The 19,632-nt window shown below is 42.3% G+C and overlaps 1 protein-coding gene across 1 annotated transcript in view; it reads left to right on the top strand.

The window, feature by feature from the left end:
- The window catches only part of kifap3a (kinesin-associated protein 3a), a 24,027-nt gene extending 7,153 nt beyond the window's left edge, over positions 1–16,874 (top strand). The window contains exons 6-20 of the mRNA XM_058379461.1: positions 191–290; positions 680–804; positions 1,658–1,756; positions 1,842–2,020; positions 2,615–2,777; positions 7,973–8,073; positions 8,850–8,958; positions 9,421–9,533; positions 9,629–9,794; positions 9,935–10,060; positions 10,135–10,233; positions 10,307–10,392; positions 11,473–11,659; positions 11,843–11,936; positions 16,027–16,874. Coding sequence (XP_058235444.1) covers positions 191–290; positions 680–804; positions 1,658–1,756; positions 1,842–2,020; positions 2,615–2,777; positions 7,973–8,073; positions 8,850–8,958; positions 9,421–9,533; positions 9,629–9,794; positions 9,935–10,060; positions 10,135–10,233; positions 10,307–10,392; positions 11,473–11,659; positions 11,843–11,936; positions 16,027–16,138 — 1,859 coding nt within the window. The 3' untranslated portion in view covers positions 16,139–16,874. The remainder of the gene's footprint in view (positions 1–190; positions 291–679; positions 805–1,657; positions 1,757–1,841; positions 2,021–2,614; positions 2,778–7,972; positions 8,074–8,849; positions 8,959–9,420; positions 9,534–9,628; positions 9,795–9,934; positions 10,061–10,134; positions 10,234–10,306; positions 10,393–11,472; positions 11,660–11,842; positions 11,937–16,026) is intronic.
- The last annotated feature ends 2,758 nt before the right edge of the window (positions 16,875–19,632 follow it).

Below are 19,632 nucleotides of genomic sequence, written 5' to 3'. Positions count from 1 at the left end.
GTGTGTGTGTGTGTGTGTGTGTGTATGTGTGTATGTGTGTGTGTGTGTCTGTGTATGTGTGTGTGTATGTGTGTGTGTATGTGTGTGTGTGTGTGTGTGTATGTGTGTGTGTGTGTGTGTGTGTATGTGTGTGTGTATGTGTGTGTGTGTGTGTGTGTGTGTGTGTGTGTATGTGTGTGTTGCTCCACAGAGACGGCTCTGGGAGCCCTGGCCCGAGTACTGAGGGAGGACTGGAAGCAGAGCGTAGACTTGGCAACCACCATCATCTACATCTTCTTTTGCTTCTCCAGGTATTAAGCTGGATTGCAAAATCTCCTCTAACACTTTCTTGTCTAAATGTTGGAGCCACTTTCATGATGTGTCCTTACAGAGGCTTGTTTTCTTTTTTCTTTAATAATAGTGCTAAATTGCTTCATCATAATAATAATGCCTACTGTCAAGACCAATTAGAGTAAGGGATTGAGTAGATGACTGTGAAAACCCGTAGTTGTTCTTGGCTCCAGTCTAGCTCATTGTTTCTCAGCTGGGCTGCGAAATGGATTTGGTTCACATCCATCATGGACTGGGGATCATGTTGGGCGCTAGCTGCAGCTTTGTCTTGGCATGGCTGAACGTAGTCCCCGGGGTCTCTCCGAATCAAAACATGCGAACGTTCAATCCTTCTTTTTTCCTTGCTCAGTTTCATCCAGTTCCACGCACTGATCACTCACTATAAGATCGGCACTCTTTGCATGAACATCATGGAGCACGAGTTGAAGAGGTACGACCTGTGGCAGGAGGAGCTGCAGAAGAAGATGAGAGCTGATATCCTTTCCTGCGAGGTATAAAAGGAGTCTGCAGTCACACAGGGGTCAAGTGGTTAAGTCGGGTCAACGGTCAGAGGGGCTTTGGTGTTTAATTTTAAACAGAACCTTCTGTTTCTATATGAGTTGAGAGGAAGACTAATGTCTGTAAAATAACAGTTCTAGTGATGCTGGCATGCAATATAAAAAAAAAAAGTGTAAGCATTTGAATAAGACGTTTTGAGAAAATTCAGATTCTCCTTTGGACTTTTCCCACTTGAAATAGTTCTCCTGAGTGATCAGTAGCTCCAGTTAAACAGAATCCTGGGTTGTGTAGTGTTGGAGGTTTCACACTGCTCATACTTTTACCTGGGGTTAAGAATTACTCCTGGCTCTTCATAATCTGATGTTTCACACTCTACATTCCCAAACCAGAGCTTAACCTTCTTCTTATTTGTAAATCTGAACCATGATTAGATAAATAATCTGGATAAATACATAAATAAATGGATAAAAATTCCCAGCATGTAAATCCTCCTTAGCTGTTTCAAGCCTCCTGAGACACACAAAACCAAGAAGATAGAAAGAAAACGTAGATGAGTAAATTATATGATAATGTTTTTTAATTCCTTTTCATTGACCAGCCGTTCACTGGGTTTCTGCGACCGAACACATCACGTAATATGCGGCTGAAGAACTGATCAGTATCTGATTGGGTTTCTGTTGCTAAGCAACAAGTTGTTAAATTCTAACACCACATCGTTACACACTCCACCACAACTGTGAAAGCTTCAGAGCCGGGTTTCATAACCCCAGGTAATATGGCGTACTAATCCCCCTTCTGATTGGGGTTAAAAGTCCTTGACTGTTTGAACGGGAGGAAGACCCCGAGAACCAGAATCTGAAGAAAGAGTACGAGAAATCGCTGAAGAAGTACCACAGCCTGCTGATCAAGCAGGAGCAACTGCTCAGAGGTAATGCATCAGACCCACATGTATATACGTGAAGGGTGGAGCAACTGCTCAGAGGTAATATTGGTTTAATATTTTTCCCTGATAGTGTCTCTGTATCTGCTGCTGAACCTGTCTGAGGACACGCGCATAGAGCTGAAGATGAGGAACAAAAATATCGTGCATCTCCTGGTGAAAACCCTGGACCGGGAAAGCGAGGAGCTGCTGGTGCTCGTCGTGTCCTTTCTTAAGAAGCTCAGCATCTTTCTGGAGAACAAGAACGATATGGTGAGAAGCACACACACACACACACACTCACACTGTATCCTGGTTATAATTTGCATCTATTACATCTCATTAATTTTCAACTACACTCTGAATTCTTCTAAAGGAGTCAGAGTCTTCTTCCATAGTCTGAATCTGCTCCGAGTGTCACAGTGATGGACTTTGCATGTAACCATGAGCAACTTGACCCATTTATATTTTTTTTTAATGGTTTCAGTGTGCAGTGTGGCAGCAATAAATCATTGCAGTAACAGTCATTAGGATTGAAAGCTGGTTTGGAAGCAGGTTAGAGAGGCTGTAATGGGTCTCAGATTTCCTCAAGCCTATGTGGCTGTGGCTACAGCTGCAGTAGCCCACAGATGCGTTAACAAGCCGGGCCAAGCCTTCATCACGAGACCCTAACACACACGGCGAGAAGTGTGAAATATGCAGTCTGTAACTGATGGGGCGGAATAGATGAGTGGTGTAGAGCGCAGCCAGTAGGTCTTATCCAGAGATGTATATTTTATCTGAAGTTGTCTTTCTTTATGTTATCCAGTCTTCTTTCTTTCTATCTCTCTCTCTTTGTATGATATGTCCTCTTTGTGTGTATTCCAGGCTGAAACGGACACCGTGGAGAAGCTGGCTAAGCTGGTCCCCTGTGATCATGAGGATCTGCTGAACGTCACGCTGCGTCTCCTCCTCAACCTCTCCTTCGACACAGGCCTCCGCAGCAAGATGGTGCAGGTGGGCCTGCTGCCCAAACTCACCGCCCTGCTAGGTACGTCCCACACCTGTAGACACGATATAAGCAGTTTCCACAGGAACCCTCAGTGGCTTTAAATCATGCTGATGGATTGCTGTTAATATGTATAAGGTGGTTTTCACACTGGGCACGTATGCCTGAGGTATGAGGTCTGGATCCGAGTGGGATTTTTCCCCGGTGCCCTCCTGCAGTCGCTTAATTCTGTCGAACCCAGGTGCATGTGCCTTCATCTTACATCATCAGAAATGTGCATGGACACAGCACACCATATTGTTGTTGTTGTTGTTGTTGTTTTTTTTTAAATTATTATTATTGTGACACTACTATGTGCAGTAAGGCTCCTCACTTCTTCTGTATCCCACAACGTTCCCCTGTCACATGGTACACGTATGTTGTGGAAATTAATGATGATGTCATCGGTTAAAACACACTGTCCTTTGAACAGTTGATATTGAGATATGTCTGCTACTGATGCTCTGTAAAGCCTTCATAACGGCTCTAATCTGAGGTGCTGTTAATTGGTGATTTCTGAGGCTGGTAACTCTAAATGAACTTCTCCTCTGTTTTGGTCTTGCTTTCCTGGGATGGTCTTCATGTGAGTCAGTTTCATCATGGTGCTTGATGGGTTTTGCAAATGCACTTGACAATACTGTTCTTGCAAGAACTATTCCAGAACACCTGACCTTCGTGTCTTAAAATAACAACTGACTGTTTTTTGTTGTCATTACATATGGATTACTTAAGTCCATGTGTGTTATTTCATAGTTTTGAAATCTCCAGTATTGTTCTAGAATGTAGAAAATAAATCCCTAAACAAAAAAACATTGAATTAAAAGTTCAAACTTTTGACTGGTAGTGTGTGTATGTATATGTGTATATATATATATATATATATATATATATATATATATATATATACACACACACACACCGATCAGACATAACATTATGAACAGTGCCAGGTGAAGTGAATAACACTGATGATCTCCTCATCATGGCACCTGTTAGTGGGTGGGATATATTAGGCAGCAAGTGAACATTTTGTCCTCAAAGTTGATGTGTTAGAAGCAGGAAAAATGGACAAGCGTAAGGATTTGAGCGAGTTTGATGAAGGGCCAAATTGTGATGGCTACACCACTGGATCAGAGCATCTCCAAAACTGCAGCTCTTGTGGGGTGTTCCCGGTCTGCAGTGGTCAGTATCTATCAAAAGTGGTCCAAAGAAGGAAAAGTGGTGAACCGGAGACAGGGTCATGGGCGGCAAAGGGTCATTGATGCACGTGGGGAGAGAAGGCTGGCCCGTGTGTTCCGATCCAACAGACGAGCTACTGTTGCTCAAATTGCTGAAGGACATAATGCTGGTTCTGATAGAAAGGTGTCAGAATACACAGTGCAGGACGGGTCAGGGCTGTTTTGGCAGCAAAAGGGGGACCAACACAATATTAGACAGGTGGTCATAATGTTATGCCTGATCAGTGTAGAACTGTAGTAAAGACTAGGCAAACTAGAGTGTGTTAGGATGTGTTAAGGTACCTCTGCCTGACTTACACAGAGGTAAGTACGCTTGAGATATGCAGCCATTTTTGTAAAAGGACAGGATGCTTGTTTTATTCTTTTTTTTATCCATTATTAATTTGAGAACTTTATTATCATACCCATAATGCTGCTTTGACCTTTTAGAACATGTAAGATTAATTTCTTTAGTAAGATTAATTTAAGTAATTTTAGTAAAGATTGTAAGATAAATTTATTGGTTACTGACTTTATTATTATTATAATAAATATATTAACATACTGCCAAAATAGTCATATACACTTTAAGGCCAAAAAAGTTTGTGCACCCCTGATCATCATACAACATCTCATTTCAGATTTATTCTCCTTTTTACTGCTCCACTCTTCTGTGAAGGATTTCTGTGGGGATTAGTGATCATTCAGCTACAAGAGCATTAGTGAGGTCAGACACTGATGTTGTAAGAGTGAGGAGGTCTGGGGTTCAGTCGGTGTTTCAGTTCATCCCAGTGGGGTCGAGTCAGAGTCAGGGATCAGTGCAGGACACTCCAGTTCTTCCACTTTAACATTAACACACCATGTCTTCATGGAGCTCTGTGCTTTGTGTACAGGGGCATCGTCATGCTGGAAGAGAAACTGTAATGAATAAAGTCATTCTAGATTTAGGGAAGATCCATATACAGGTATGATGGTCAGCTCTCCATGTACTTTTAGTGTAGGTCAGTTCCTAATACACTGGGTCTGTTAAAGTATATAAAATACAAGATTCCTTAATTGCAGCAAAACAGCGTTGGTGTTCTTTTGTCTCAGTAAAGTTCTGCAGTAAACAGTGTGTGAGACACCCGAGTAACATGCACATGAGTGAGATGTGCCATTAATGCTCGTATACGTGTGCCAGCCCCAAAGGTGAAGCCTTTTAAATGACGTGTAGCTGTTTTTCCATCGCACTGTGCTTGATTAGTCCTTCCAGTACTGTAGAATTTTTATGAGCCAGGTCAGAGAAGGGGCTCTTAAAGGACTGCTTCAGAAACAGCTGCAAGTAGAAGACATTGTAAATCTCTAATGACCTTGTATTGTTTTTTCAACCCTGCCTAACCCTTCCACACTTTTAGCAGAGAATTGAATAATGTAATAGCTAGCAAAACAGCTAGCAAAGAAACCCCCTACTACATTAGCATACATCAAACACCTCGGTGAGTTCAGTCCTCAGGCTGACCGAACAGACTCTGTCTGTGTCCGGCTCGCAATCTAACCACTTCCTGAGGAGAAATATAGCGTGTGATTGGTACCTGATCCATATACAGCCAGGCGTGGTTGCCTTTGGCACCACTGATGTGTCTTTTTAAGGGTCCTGGGGGGTGTCATGTGTCCCACATAATTAATATAATGTACTTGTTAAAATAACAAGCTCTCTCCTAAAGCAAATGTTGTTCTTCCAGGACCGGGGATGTCCAGTGTTAGCTACCTGTGGAGATCCGTAAGCACACATGATCACTCACGCTCAGAAGAACTTCCTGTAGCTGAAGGTCTATTCATCCAGCCAAAGCCCTTGTGTTTAAAGTTCAGAAAAGAACACGTGTGTCGATATGAAAGTCGAGGAATGTTACACGTGTCGCCCTAAAACATACATCTGGCACTCGGGCCGATGAATAGAATTATCTGAGATGAACTCGTCTCATCTCTTATCTCTTCTCTGCTTGAGTGAGAAGTCCACAAATCCCCGCAGCCCACACCGAAGGTCACAACCCTGGCGATAAGATAAAAAGCAAGGTTCAGCCACCTCTCATCACTGCTGCCCACGTGTTATCTCTGAGCCGTGAGGAGGAGGTAACAGTCGTCCACTTTCCTGGGGATCTGCACAGATTTTTGAACTCTGCTGTGTTTATCCATGCAGCACCTTTTACAAGACTCTGAGTTGCAGGACAGGGAAAAAGCTTGGTCAGCAATCACTAACCCTTTAACTCATTTTTCGAATCACAGGCGAACACGTCAGGTCCGAAATACCACCGATTTAAAACTGTAAATAAATGCCGTGCCCGCCAGCTCCTACAGGGACTCGAGGGTATTCATCCCTCTCTCGCATTTATAGTCTAATGAACTCATTTCGTCCAGTTCCCACAGATATAAACATACGAACAAACACGGGGCTGCAGCGGGGTTTGAACATTTTTATAGGGCTGATCTGGTGTATAATAAACACATGAAACAGAACAGTTAGGATAATACAACAAACCGTGTTTAATTTGAAGTTATTTACAGCATAGTGCTGGGAATAAAATCACCCCCGCTGAAAAGGAACAGCAAAGATATGGTTACAGGAAAGTGGCATTCGCTTCTGGTTATCGTACTTCGTGTTAAAAGTAGTTCATGGAGGCTTCCGATGAAATAAAAATGAAACAATGAGACTGGTCATTATTATCTAGTCACACCATCTATACACTATTCCTCTCTCTATCCTGTGATCTTTATTCCTGTAGGATTTAGAAAAGCACACTTAAGCTGCTGCTTAACTCGACTCTTTTTGTTTCTTTGTGCCTCGTCCATCAGTTTCTCAGGATCGCTTTTTGTAATGCCACCTCGTAAATCTGTCCTGCTTTGAAGTCTGTTTACTGCAGCTATTTACTGTTTATTTGTGGGAAGGCTGACCACGTCGAAATCCTCGTCTAAAGGCCAAGTAGAAGGACGACGGCTGACGCCTGCAGGCCTCCTCTCTGTACTTTTTCTTGAAGGCTGGGTGGTTTGTAATTGAAGTGCGGCTCTAGTGCTCTCCCACAAACTGCCCCTGAACAGCATAATTAGTTTCTAACAATGCTTTTTTCCCCCCACGGCTCTCTCCTTTTCCAGGGCTCCAGTAGGGATCTGAACTTTTTTTTTTTTATAGATATATATATATATATATATATACAGGGGGCCGATCTCCACAGCCCTCGTAAAGGATCCACTGTTGTGTTCTCCTACCTGCCGAGCAGAGCGGTGCTCTACTGTGAGTGTGTATGTGCGTGTCTCTCGGCTAATGAGAAGCACATGTTCAGGCCAATCGCCGTTGCTGGCAGAGTAGAGCAGCATGGCTTGAAGTTATTAATGGCAGTAAAATTTATGCTTCCTTCTTTTTTTGCCAATTAAATGGAAGAGTCCTTTTCTTTCTGGGTCTCGGAAAGAACATCTGGCTTCAATAGGCTGAGATAACCTAGCCCGAAGGGTCTGCGACCGGCTCCGACTGGTCCCCTCTTTCACTTTCCCTTTCTCTCCCCCTCTCTACTCTCTCTTTCTGTCTCTCGCTCACACTCACTGTCTCTGATTAATCTGGAGACCTCACTTTTGACCTCTCTGTCTGTGTGTGTGTGTGTGTGTGAGTGTGTGTGTGTGTGCGTGCAAGCGTGCAAAAGGCCCCTAGAAATATGCAAATCTGTACCTTTTTTCCATACATTGCTCCATGTGTGTAGAAACACTTCTAGAAACACTCTCTTGTTTCACATTTTCCTCTACCAGTACCTCCACCAGTAGGCTCTAATTTAAATGTCAGTCAGTCACTTTGAAACTGGAAAAGAGATCATATTCTTTCATAAAGACTTACTTGGTTAAAATAATAAAATGATTCATATTGCACTAAATCACAAAAATATAAGAGCTGTCTGTTTGGTGTAGAGTTTTCTCTAATCAGCACCTTTATTTTTGTTTGTGTGTGTGTGTTTTTTTCAGGAGACGAAGCACAGAAGCACTTAGCCATGCGCATACTGTACCATATTAGCGTGGACGACCGCTTCAAGTCCATGTTCGCCTACACAGACTGTATTCCGCAGGTAAGAGCCTAGCGCACGCGAGTATGCGCATTTACATATCAGAGAAAAGGGACATCACGAGAATGGAAATGTTTATGGAATGGAACCACTCACGAGCAGACCGGTTTGGTAGACCGCTGGGTTTTAATTCCACTCTGCTCAAATCATTCAGTCAGAGTCGAGGAGAGATCTAGAGGTCCGGATCTGGGAGCATGGGATTTGTAGTCAAATTATGCATGCTTTAGCCTTTAGGATGTACAAAGGCGCTTTAGGGCGGCGAGGAAGCGCGAGCAGGGCAGGTGCCAGTAAGTCTAGCCGCTGTGTGATTACGGCTCCAGGGCTGCTGCTATGTGATCCTCCAGAGCTGGGTGATTGCACAGCATGGCCTCCTCTCAGAGCTGACTAGCCTTGGCCAGGCCTGCCTGCCGTCCTGCTTAATGTTAACGTCACACATACACAAACTCACTTCAAGTTGCACACCCTGGGCTCCTGTTCAGTCCTGGGCATGTACTTTACCTCTGAGCTAATGAGGAGTGACACGGGGGATACACTTCGAAAATCAAGAACTGTTTGGGGGGGAAATCCTAAGCTCCCGCCTGTCTAGCCCTGGGCTAATTAGAGCTGCTCTCTGGACGTCTGCTCAGTTTGGGCTTGAGCTGATGAAGCCACATCAGCTTCGTCCAGCCAGATTAATTATATGTCTTGGATCCTTTGTGATTTTCTTGAAAATTGTTTGAATTAATTTAATCCTTATTATGGCAAGGTGCTGATTGTGTGTGCACTCTGATGCCTGACAGGTGATGAAGATGTTGTTTGATTGTGGCGAGGAAGGAGTAGACCCGGAGCTCATCTCCTTCTGCATCAATCTGGCAGCCAATAAGAGAAACGCACAGCTCATCTGTGAAGGTCAGGACGTGTGTACATATACAGACACATCCCTAAATATACAGTCGAGGTCATATGTTTTTTATATGCCTTCCAGAATCTGCTCAATATGAGTAAGTTTTAAAAACAAATAACAATTTACACCAATCATCCTGCTCAAAGGTTTACACCCCCTTTCCCCGGGGTCTTCATGTATTGCATTGAGCATCAGTGAATGTTTGCATCTTGTATAATAGTTGTGAATGAGTCCCTCAGTGTGAAATAATAGAGCTCACATCATATAGCTGCTTTGGAAAGGGGTCACATATGCAGAAGATTGCTGGAAAAGCAAAGACATGGAGGAATTTTCTGAGACAGACTTCTCAGGACAATCAATTTTATTTTTTTTAATTATTAACATTTTGCAGGTTCTGTAAGAGGTGTGTAAACTTATGACCTCAGCTGTATAATCTAAGTCCAGCACCTAATGCCTTCTCCCTTTAGGTAATGGACTGAAGATGCTGATGAAGAGAGCGTTCAAGCTGAAGGATCCACTGATGATGAAAATGATCCGGAACATCTCCCAGCACGACGGATCGTCCAAAAACTTATTCATTGTGAGCGTTGACGCAGACACCACCCACACCTGTCATCATAGATGTCCCCGGTTCACTGGTTGTTATTTTAACAGCGCACGTCTGTTTTCCTGCAGGATTACGTCGGAGACTTTGCAGCTCAGATCGGTCAGAACGAGGACGAGGAATTCGTGATCGAGTGTTTGGGCACGCTGGCGAACCTCACCATCCCTGACCTAGACTGGGAGCTGGTGCTTAAAGAGTACAATCTGGTACCTTTCCTGAAAGAGCATCTCAAACCCGGTGAGCCGCTTGTACCTCTCACAGCATCAAGATGGCTCGGGGAACACAATGATCCTAATATTTAGACATAACTCATCAATGTAAATGTGTTTACGTTGATTTAAATGAACAGCATCTTTAACCTTATCTGTGACCTCCAGGTTCTGCAGAAGATGACCTTGTGCTGGAGGTGGTGATCATGATCGGCACGGTCTCTATGGACGACTCCTGCGCCGCCATGTTAGCCAAATCCGGCATCATCCCTGCTCTTATAGAGCTGCTCAATGGTAGGGTCATGTCTTGGAAAATCTTTCCTCTTGTATTACAAGAATTCTTATCTTAGATCTTTTTCCTTTTGCAGCCCGACAGGAGGATGATGAATTTGTTTGTCAAATCGTATACGTCTTCTACCAGATGGTGTTTCACCAGGCCACTCGAGACGTCATTATAAAGGAGACCCGTATCCTTTCCCTGTTAATTCTATCTCGTATATTACTCTTTGTCATGTGCTTTACCTTAACTCTACTCTACAGAAGCTCCAGCTTACCTCATCGACCTGATGCACGACAAGAACGCTGAAATTTGCAAAGTGTGTGACAACACACTGGATATTATAGCCGTAGGTGTTTATTTACTTAGTATTACTCGATTTCCTTTTCTATCCAGCTTTGACCTGTCTAGATCCCCGGGAATAACGCTGTTAGTTAACATTGTTAGTTATGGCAGCGTTGGCTTAGTTGTGGATTTGCCGTGGACATTACTTGCCGAGTGATCGTTGCCAGGCCTGAGATTAATGTAATTAGGTCTCCATTATCCCAGGTTTCGTTTGGAGGCCAGGGGAAGTGTTCTATACAACTGATCAGCCAGCGCTATTAAAGCTGGGAGCCACATCAAACAGGCTCGAGGTGTCTGGTTAGACTCAGATAGGTATCGAGGACAGAACACAGGTCTGCTAAATGCCACACACACTCACCCCTGCTCTTGTTCATTTTTGGAGGTTTTTGTTGGCAAATTGAACGTTTGGTTTGAAGTGTTTGCAAGACCTTATCTGCTCTGTTCTTCTTATTTCTCCATGAAGAGCTTGTTGTTGTTGTTAACATTTTAAATCTTAAGTCCTTCACGTCATTGTCTTATTTGTGTCTCCTTAACCAATTTATTCATATATAATTATGTTTTCCCATGTCTTTCAGGATATGCTTAATGTTTTACAAAATTTGTCATAAAACACAGATTCCTATCCACTGCTATGAGAGCTTAAGAAATGTCATGAGCTCCTTTGCAATAAAAGATTAATGATCTAAGCCCTCTTCCCTGTCATAAGTCAGACAGTTTCATGTTTGATATATTTCTACTAAATGCGCCATTTTTGCCTGTTTTGTGATAATGGCTCTTTTTAAGCACCGAGCCTCACATGGCCGCTCACATCCCCCGGCCTCCGCTCTGGTCTGCGGTGATTAATCAGCTGGTCTCGGTGCATGGAGCTCAGTGGAATTTGGCCATGTTCAGAGATCCTGCACAAACATTTGCCATGTTAACCGCTTGGCTCTATGCGTGCTAACACAGATGCGGATATTAAAAGTAGCATTCATAGCTCTAAGCTGGCTAGACGCCAGTAGCATTCATTAACTTTACTTTCATTTGTAATTATCCGCATCCACAGGATTTGTAGAATTACGGTCCTTTCTCCTTCACCACACAGGAGTACGATGAAGAATGGGGGAGGAAGATCCAAAGCGAGAAGTTCCGATGGCACAACTCTCAGTGGCTGGAAATGGTAGAGAATCGGCAGATGGACGAAGTCGAACCTTTCTTGTACGGAGATGAAGGAGAGCCCTTTCTACAGGGAGCAGACATCCTGGAGAGGCCAGACCTCTTCTACAGTGCAGGTCACAAACCCGGCTTCCACACAAATCCATTAGTACTATAACGGAATTGCTGAATGACTGCATTATACAAAACATAGGAATGTCCCTTTGAGTTATATTTAAACACGACTTGATTCACGTCGACGTCCATAAAGGAGATTGAACGCAGTATTACTGAAAGTCTGCCTAATGTGTTTCCTTTAGATGGATTAATCCCCGCAGATGCTGCCCTCAGTCCAGACTTCTTCACAGACTTTCAGAATGGAGACTACGTCGCCTCACAGGGTTTCCCTGGCAGGTACATACACCACTCATTAAATGACTTGTGCTTGTGTTAGATTGCCTTTAGCTCATTCGGGGACGTTTACTTAGTTATAAGACTCCATGCAGCTAGCTCACATCAGTGCCAGTGTGTTCTGTTGTTTTTAGCAGAGCACATCTTAAACGCTCTGTGTCAGTTCATCGCCCCCACCATCCTGCTTCCCTGCCTGCACCACCACCATCACCACCACTCCCTCCAACAGCAATAGCTGTAGTGTTAAACAAAAAAAAACACACACACAACTCGCTCTCCTAACACTCCCCAGATCAGCCCCCATGCTCCGCTTCCTGCTGTCATGACAGCTTTGCAAAGCACAAGCCGATGATTTGATTTATGGATTTAAACCCTCCCCGGTGTGATTGCATTCTAATAAGCGCTTTTGTTTCCCAAGAAACTGCGATCCAACAGACGTAAGGGATAAATTCAAGGAAGAAACTTCTTTTTATTAACTGACGCTCCTGAGACGTGTCGATGTGCTCGCTATTTATCTGTTGTTGTTGGCTGTGGTGGACAGAACAAGCTCTTAACTGAATCAGGAGTTTGTGTGTGTGTGTGTGTGTGTGTGTGTGTGTATGAGACACACACAAACGGATGGGGGCTTGGATGTAAAAAGGAGGACAGGGACTGTTAAAATCGAAAGAGCAAGTGAGTACAGAGGAAGAAGAGTGTTTTTTCACCACTCTTTGTAAGCGATAGCTGTAAAACACACTGAGAGAGCACAGGGAATTAGGCAGCCAGAGAGTTTGGTTTTCATTTGGTCGGAGTGGTCCGAGAGATCTAGGTTAACACAATAATGAAACCCAGCCTGCAGGGAGCACACAGCCAGACGGACTGGGAATGGCTTTAATACGCTCGCCGTTATCCGTACAAGTAATGCAGCACTCGTAGCATCAGGCTGCCGCGTCATGGCTGATGAACACGGCTGAAATAGACCCTAGCGGGTGATCCGGAGGTTGAAGAAATCTGTAAGCAGTTCTAGTTTACACACCGAACGTTCACACAGAAGTAAATCCGACTCACAGAACCGGGTTTTAATGTCATCTAGTCAGTATGTGAATTCCAGCAGGTTCCTTTGTATTCTTGTGAGGGCTATAAACAAAAAAGGCCAGACCTGCGCAGCATGGGAGAGAGACTTTACAGTCACCCGATCAAGAGCGATTTTTAAAAAGTGAGCCGAGATGAGGATAGCGCGCTGATTTAGAGGAACAATAAACCGGGGACAGGGCGAGTAGTGACAGGCCGAAGATCAAAGCTGCGACGCGGATAGGAACAGGGAAAGGCTGGTGTTAAGAGGTCTCCATGTGCGTGTTTAACAGCCTCGCACGTCTTGGTCCTGACTGGAAACACTGGAGCCTTTTGTCTGCCTACATCCCACTCCAGATTCCACTCCCGCTGTCTGTCTGCCCGTGGGGAAGGAGCCGAGTGATGAAACAGATTACGCTGGACGTTGCAGAGGATCTTCCCAGAGGCGTAGTTTGCACAAGTCATCTCACTCAAGACACATTTTTCACTTTGTTCGCAATTATGTAAGATACCTGATGATTGAAGCATGATGCTCATGGGTCCGTCTTTAGCAGATCGATTCATCATCTCTGTCCATTTCTTTGGGTTGAGTCTCCTTACTTGACCTCTCCTTAAGCCCATGTCTGTCTAAGCAGATGAAATACCTGCCTCCCCCCCAACCCCCCCACACACACACATACACACACACACACACGATTTAGCAGAGATTGGATAAAATATGAACATGGGTATGATTTAACTATGATTTTTCCAACAGCATTACAAGGATAGAGTGAAACTATTAATCCACATTCATCTGCTCTTATTCCCTAGAAAGTGATGCATTTACCTTAAGTCAAACATGGGATCTAAAGTAATAGTAAATCTCCTGGCCAAGTAGTTTACTACACGCATATGCCAGGGTGAGTTTTACAGTAGTCGAACGCCGTAAATCACACCGTTCCATAGTTGAAAATCGACTGTGTCCAGACATCCTCGTGAAACTGGAGATGCCTGGAAATGAGCCTGAAGAAAGAAGGTGGCTGATTTCAAGGTCATCGCTTGAAGTAAAGTTTATTTTCCTCCATGATCATCTCTCATTAAATCTCACGTTAAGCTCTGAACGCCGCCGTTCTCACAATCAAACTCGTCCGCATACTGCTCTGATTCTCTCCCGGTATTTTTAGCCAGGAGGTGGTCGCTGAAAAGAAAAGCATCTGACGCATGTAAGCGCTCTCATGGAAGTGATTTGTGCTAGAAACAACACGGCATTATGGGAGCTGGTAGGGGCAAAGCAAACAGCTCGTATTTTAAGAGAAAAGCACGGCGAGCTAGTCCTCGGGCTGAGACCGGAGGAAAGGTGGGGGGTGGAACCGGAGGACGTTGAGGTGAAGGTGGCGCTCACTCAGAGGCACCTCAAAGTCATTTCTGTGCTCAGGACACTCGCGTGTTATTGGACATTTCTTTTGGCATTTATCTGGTTTTGATTTCCTAAGACGTCACAGTTCCCAGCTTTATTAGGATATTTAGGCTGGTTAATAATACTGTGATGTAGCTGTTTGTAACCTGTGCTGTAACGTCCAGGAACAGTACAGTGTTTGGTGTAACGGAGAGATTTTCACAGTCTGATTTATTTTCCCATTTTTCTCGCTGGAAGTTCGGTTGGCTTTGTTTGCCCCAGACTTGTTTCCTGGCTCTGTGAGGAACATGGACAGACCCTGGTGCCTCTGTCTTCTTCTTGTTTTTTTTGTTTGTTTTTTAGCAGTCCTACAGTGCCATCTAGTGGTGAAGCAATTTGGTTGCAGTGTAACACGGATTATATGTGTTCTTTTTCACACTTGGTCCTTTTCAGGGGTTCGAGCAGGAGTTCGCTGGATTTTTGGCCCATGTGTCAAGACTTTCAGTAAAATTGATCTCAGAACCTTTTAAAGTGAACTGACCTGAGCAGTAGAAAGGACATTAATTAGTTAAAGTTACATTATTTCCTGTCCAGTGTCACTGAAATGAGGATGAGGTTCCCTTCTGAGCCTGGTTCCTCTCAAGGTTTCTTCCTCATATCATCTCAGAGAGATTTTCCTCACCACCATCGTGGTGAGGAAAATAATTTAATAATTTTCTCTGTTTCTCTTCTTTTGTAAAGCCAATGTCCACTGTAAAAGGCGCTATACAAATAAACTGAACTGAATTACCTCGACTAATAGTAAGTCATATGTTAAGGATGGTTTCACATTTAGTACACTCGATTGAAACAAACCCGGTTAAAAAGAAGCATCTGCATGTGATCCTCAGAGCTTTTCTGAGGAGAGCAGTTTCTTTTTTGGGTCTCTATAACAGTGATGTTAACCTCAGACCCTTGTTCACATCAAACTCTTTAGACCTGTTGGTAATGGTCACATTTTTTCCTGGGCACTCATGTACTTCTGGTGAATCTTATTTACTTGTACACAATGCTGCAGAGGTGTTCTGTAAACTCTAACCTTAATTTTGTCCAACAAAATAATAATAAGAAGAAGAAGCAGCCTTATAGATTACAGCACAGTGAAATTCATTCTTCGCATATCACAACTATGGAAGTTTGGGTCAGATCTCAGGGTCAGCCATGCTACAGCGCCCCTGAAGCAGTAAGGGTTAATAGTGGCAGCTTGGCTTGAAACCTGCTCTTACGATCAACAACCCAGATCCTTAACCTCTTGCCCCGAAAGACACACTGTGATATTCAGATAGCTGATGTTTAATGCAATCCTGTCTACAAATATCAGTGATCTCGTCTGAGACCAAACACTGTGAAAAGTTTCATTTAAACCAGTGACAGAAGATGGCAGCTGTGTAATGGCAAGCCTTCTGACATGACAGAACCTAAAGCAGACACACAAAATCATCCACATATGAACTGGAGATGGTTTCGGTCTGGTCGGTTTGTGGGTCTATTTTACACGGGGGTCATTTACAGTCTGAAACCGCTTTGAGTTCTCTAAAGAACTAGACGTGAAAACACTCTTCCTCATTAAAATGTAGTAGAAGGTTCCTCTGACTCACCTGAGTGTCTCTCGTCTTGTCGTTTCAGCGCCGTCTCAGAGAGATACGCTCAGGGGCCAGGAGGATCCATGCGGCCTGCCACAGCCTACGGCTTCCGTCCCGACGAGCAGCATTACTACGGCTACTCCACGTCACGGTAGAGCAGGGCGAGTACAGATCGTCATCATATTCTCATTAAGCAGAGTCGACACTCATAGCATTATTTATTTGTCCCAGTATAAACTTGCTGCTTTGATGAAGTTGTTTGAAATGCATTCAGTATGTAGTACAGATGTAGTTGAGCTCCAGTGTGTTTGTTCTACATTTATATACTACATGTCTCCACATTTCAGGAGCCCTTTTCTTTTTATTGCATGAAGTATTAAACACGTAGCTTGTTTATTTTTTCATTGCAGCTCTTAGGATTCATTGCATGACAGAGTTCAAGTTTAGTGTAGTTGCACACTGAACCTACAGTCCATCCATCACTGAATCTCACACACACTTAAACACTCAGGCGTTTGAGACACTTCCCAAAGTGTGTGTGCTTGTCAGAATATTTGACCGTTAGCTAAGGTCTTACATTGAATTATTTATTGAATTGTATAAAAAAAAAGTAGTGATGCTTTTTATCAGTCTCCTGACCAGCTGCCCGGCAGCTTACGACTGTGCACTGTTTATTGTTTTGCTTTTTCTAAATGAAAACTTTTGTATGTGTGAAATTTTATTTCCATGACAGTTTTATGTTTTCCAAATTCCATTCATTTTTTTTACATTCTCAGTTTACACTAAATTGATGTGCTTTGTTTTTCGGTGCCTGTGGATTGTCTTAAACTGCTGTTTTATACACGATGTCTGTTATTTCTGTGGTGCAATATTAAATCAATCAAATATGAACAGAGTTTGATTCGTGTCTTTTGTTTATGACGAATGTGAATAGTCTTTGCTTATAAACCCTCCAGCGTCTCTGTAGTCTGCCTGGGAGTCCAGCCTCCTATCTCTAAAATGTCCTCTGATTATTTATTGAAGTTTATATGAATAAAACCATCTCAGGTAACCTGAAACAAGTCACGTGACCCAGATTCTCCTGATTAACATGCTGTGATGGAACTTTTACTCGTACCCCCTTGGCTGGATGCCACAGAGATCGTGCTGCATGTTGCTTGTTTTAAGGATCACTCTCAAACACCAAACACACACAACATGAAGAACTTTGTATTAGTATTACAGGAGAAATGTCACCAAACCAGATCCCCAGATTCCATAAAATCAAAACCTGTGACATTTTGTTTTTTGTAGTCTGCAATTTGGTTTCATTCTTATACCAACTGAAAGGGCCCTCCAGGAAAAAGAAAGAATATGTGTGTGTGTGTGTTCCTATAAATGTATATACATGATAATGTGTGTGTGGTGTAGGATTTAAAGAAGTTAAAATGTCCAAACAGGATGCTTCTGAATTGCTGCTAATACAGTGAAATACTTTTTTCCAATTCTCCCAGCTGGTTATGAAGTTGGGGTCTGAGCACAGGGTCAGTCGTGATACAGCTCAGTGGAGCAGGGAGGGATAAAGGTCTTGCTCAAGGGCTCAATAGTGGCAGCTTGGAGATGCTAGGGTGATGATCTGATGATGCTGATCAGTAACCCAAAGCCTTAACCGCTTCTACTGCCTCAATGTGCTGCTTTTTTGTGTTTGCTCTTTTTACTGACCCATGATGACGTACTCATGTTTAAAAATCTGAACCCAAACCTGTCTTTGAGGCTGAGATGAAAGAAAAAAAGATTGTAGTCATGGCTACTCATGGTTTATATTAAGCAGGGTCAATAAAAATTACTGTATATCTATAGGATTAGATCTTTAATTTGCCACTCCAACACTTCCCCTTGCTGCTGTTTGGACATCACACTTAAAAGATCCTGAAGTATTAATATATATATATAAATCACAGCTTCAAAATATAACTACCCTACTATGTGGTGGCCCTGTCCCAAATGGCACACTTGCTAGGCAAGTAGTCTAATCTAAAGTAGTTTAAGTAGTCCTGTTTCTTGTTTCAGGATGTTCAGCAGCATCCGCTTTACACACTTACTGTGTTCTGTGTCAAATTCGGCAACATAACGGACATACACTGATCAGAGGTGAAGTGAATAAGACTGAGTATCTCTTCATCATGGCACCTGTTAGTGGGTGGGATATATTAGGCAGCAGGTGAACCTTTTTGGCGTCAAAGTTGATGTGTTGGAAGCAGGAAAAATGGACAAGGGTTTGATGAAGGACCAAATTTGTAATGGCTAGACCACTGGATCAGCACAAGATGTATTCTATTCATTCTGTATGTAGTGCATTTGCACTGTCTGAATACCAGAGAGTCCACACTGCTAGAGAACACACAGGTCACATGACTTTATATGGAGCGCCGGCTCTATTACTAGGAATAATTATAATAGTCTAAAATAAACGCTTCAGTAGCTTTCACGTGACCCTAACTTTCTGCACATTTAATCTTTAGTTTCCAAGAAAAGGCTGGTTAAAATCAGACCGGTTAAATGACGCCTCAGGTGCTGCTACAGAGCTAATAGTGAGTCAATCAATCATTTCCTCAAGGTCAAAGCCCTACTTTTATTTATGCAGTCACACTTCTGGGAGAATTTATACATTCCTCAAGTCTTAAATATTAAGCTAAATAAATGTATTTTTTTATTTTTTCAGGACTTATGTTGACAATTCAGTCATTAGCCAAATCAATTGATTTGAAATTTTCATTTACAACAATCCAAATTTGTTTTAAAATATTCTGAGAATTCATCTGATCTGAAACATGAAGCCAGGATCTTGAATCAGAGTCATCAATCCCCGGAGTGTGTGGTTTCACCTCTACTCATCACACACACTTCTGCATTTATCACTGTATTGACTGAAAATTATTTTTGCAAGAATTTAGAAACTTATATTAACAGAAAACTGTGATTCTGTGATAGAAACACTAATACACTGTGCAGTTATTTATATTATTAGATAAATACCACATACATACCTTATATAAGATATATTTTATAAATGACTGTGAATTATACATAAACAAATTAGAAACAAAACAGCACTGAGAACATTTAATGTTTTTAAAGGAACTGAAGTTTGTTTAAGGAAAAAGTGTTAGGCAGCATTAATGTTCATGTAGTGTTGATTAAAAAATAAATAAATATTTTTTTTAAATAAATAAATACATAAATAAATACATTTAAAAATAAATAAATAAATAAATAACCAACCCTCAAGGTGATTTACTGTGATTCTGTAGTGGAAACTTTTTGATGTATATTTGATGTGATTTTGGTTCAAAATGACGTTTTGGAATATAAACACTAACACACTGAGCAGTTATTTATATTATTTGTTTTATTAAAATAAATAAATAAAAAATGATTTTATATTTTTTATATTTAAATAAATATTATACATTTAAAAAACAAGTAAGCAAATATAAAATTATAATTTAATTATTTTTATAATTTATATATAGCAAATTATAAAAATAATTAAATAAAAAATAAATAGGTAAATAAATAACCCGCAAGGTAAGTTAACACGTGACGCCCCGCCCACCGGGTGTATCCCCGCCCCACAATCTCCAGGCTGCAGCATTTACCATCACAGAGG

Source organism: Hemibagrus wyckioides, linkage group LG25 (genome assembly GCF_019097595.1).
Source record: "Hemibagrus wyckioides isolate EC202008001 linkage group LG25, SWU_Hwy_1.0, whole genome shotgun sequence".
NCBI lineage: Eukaryota > Metazoa > Chordata > Actinopteri > Siluriformes > Bagridae > Hemibagrus > Hemibagrus wyckioides.
This window is presented reverse-complemented; position numbering and strand designations above follow the sequence as displayed.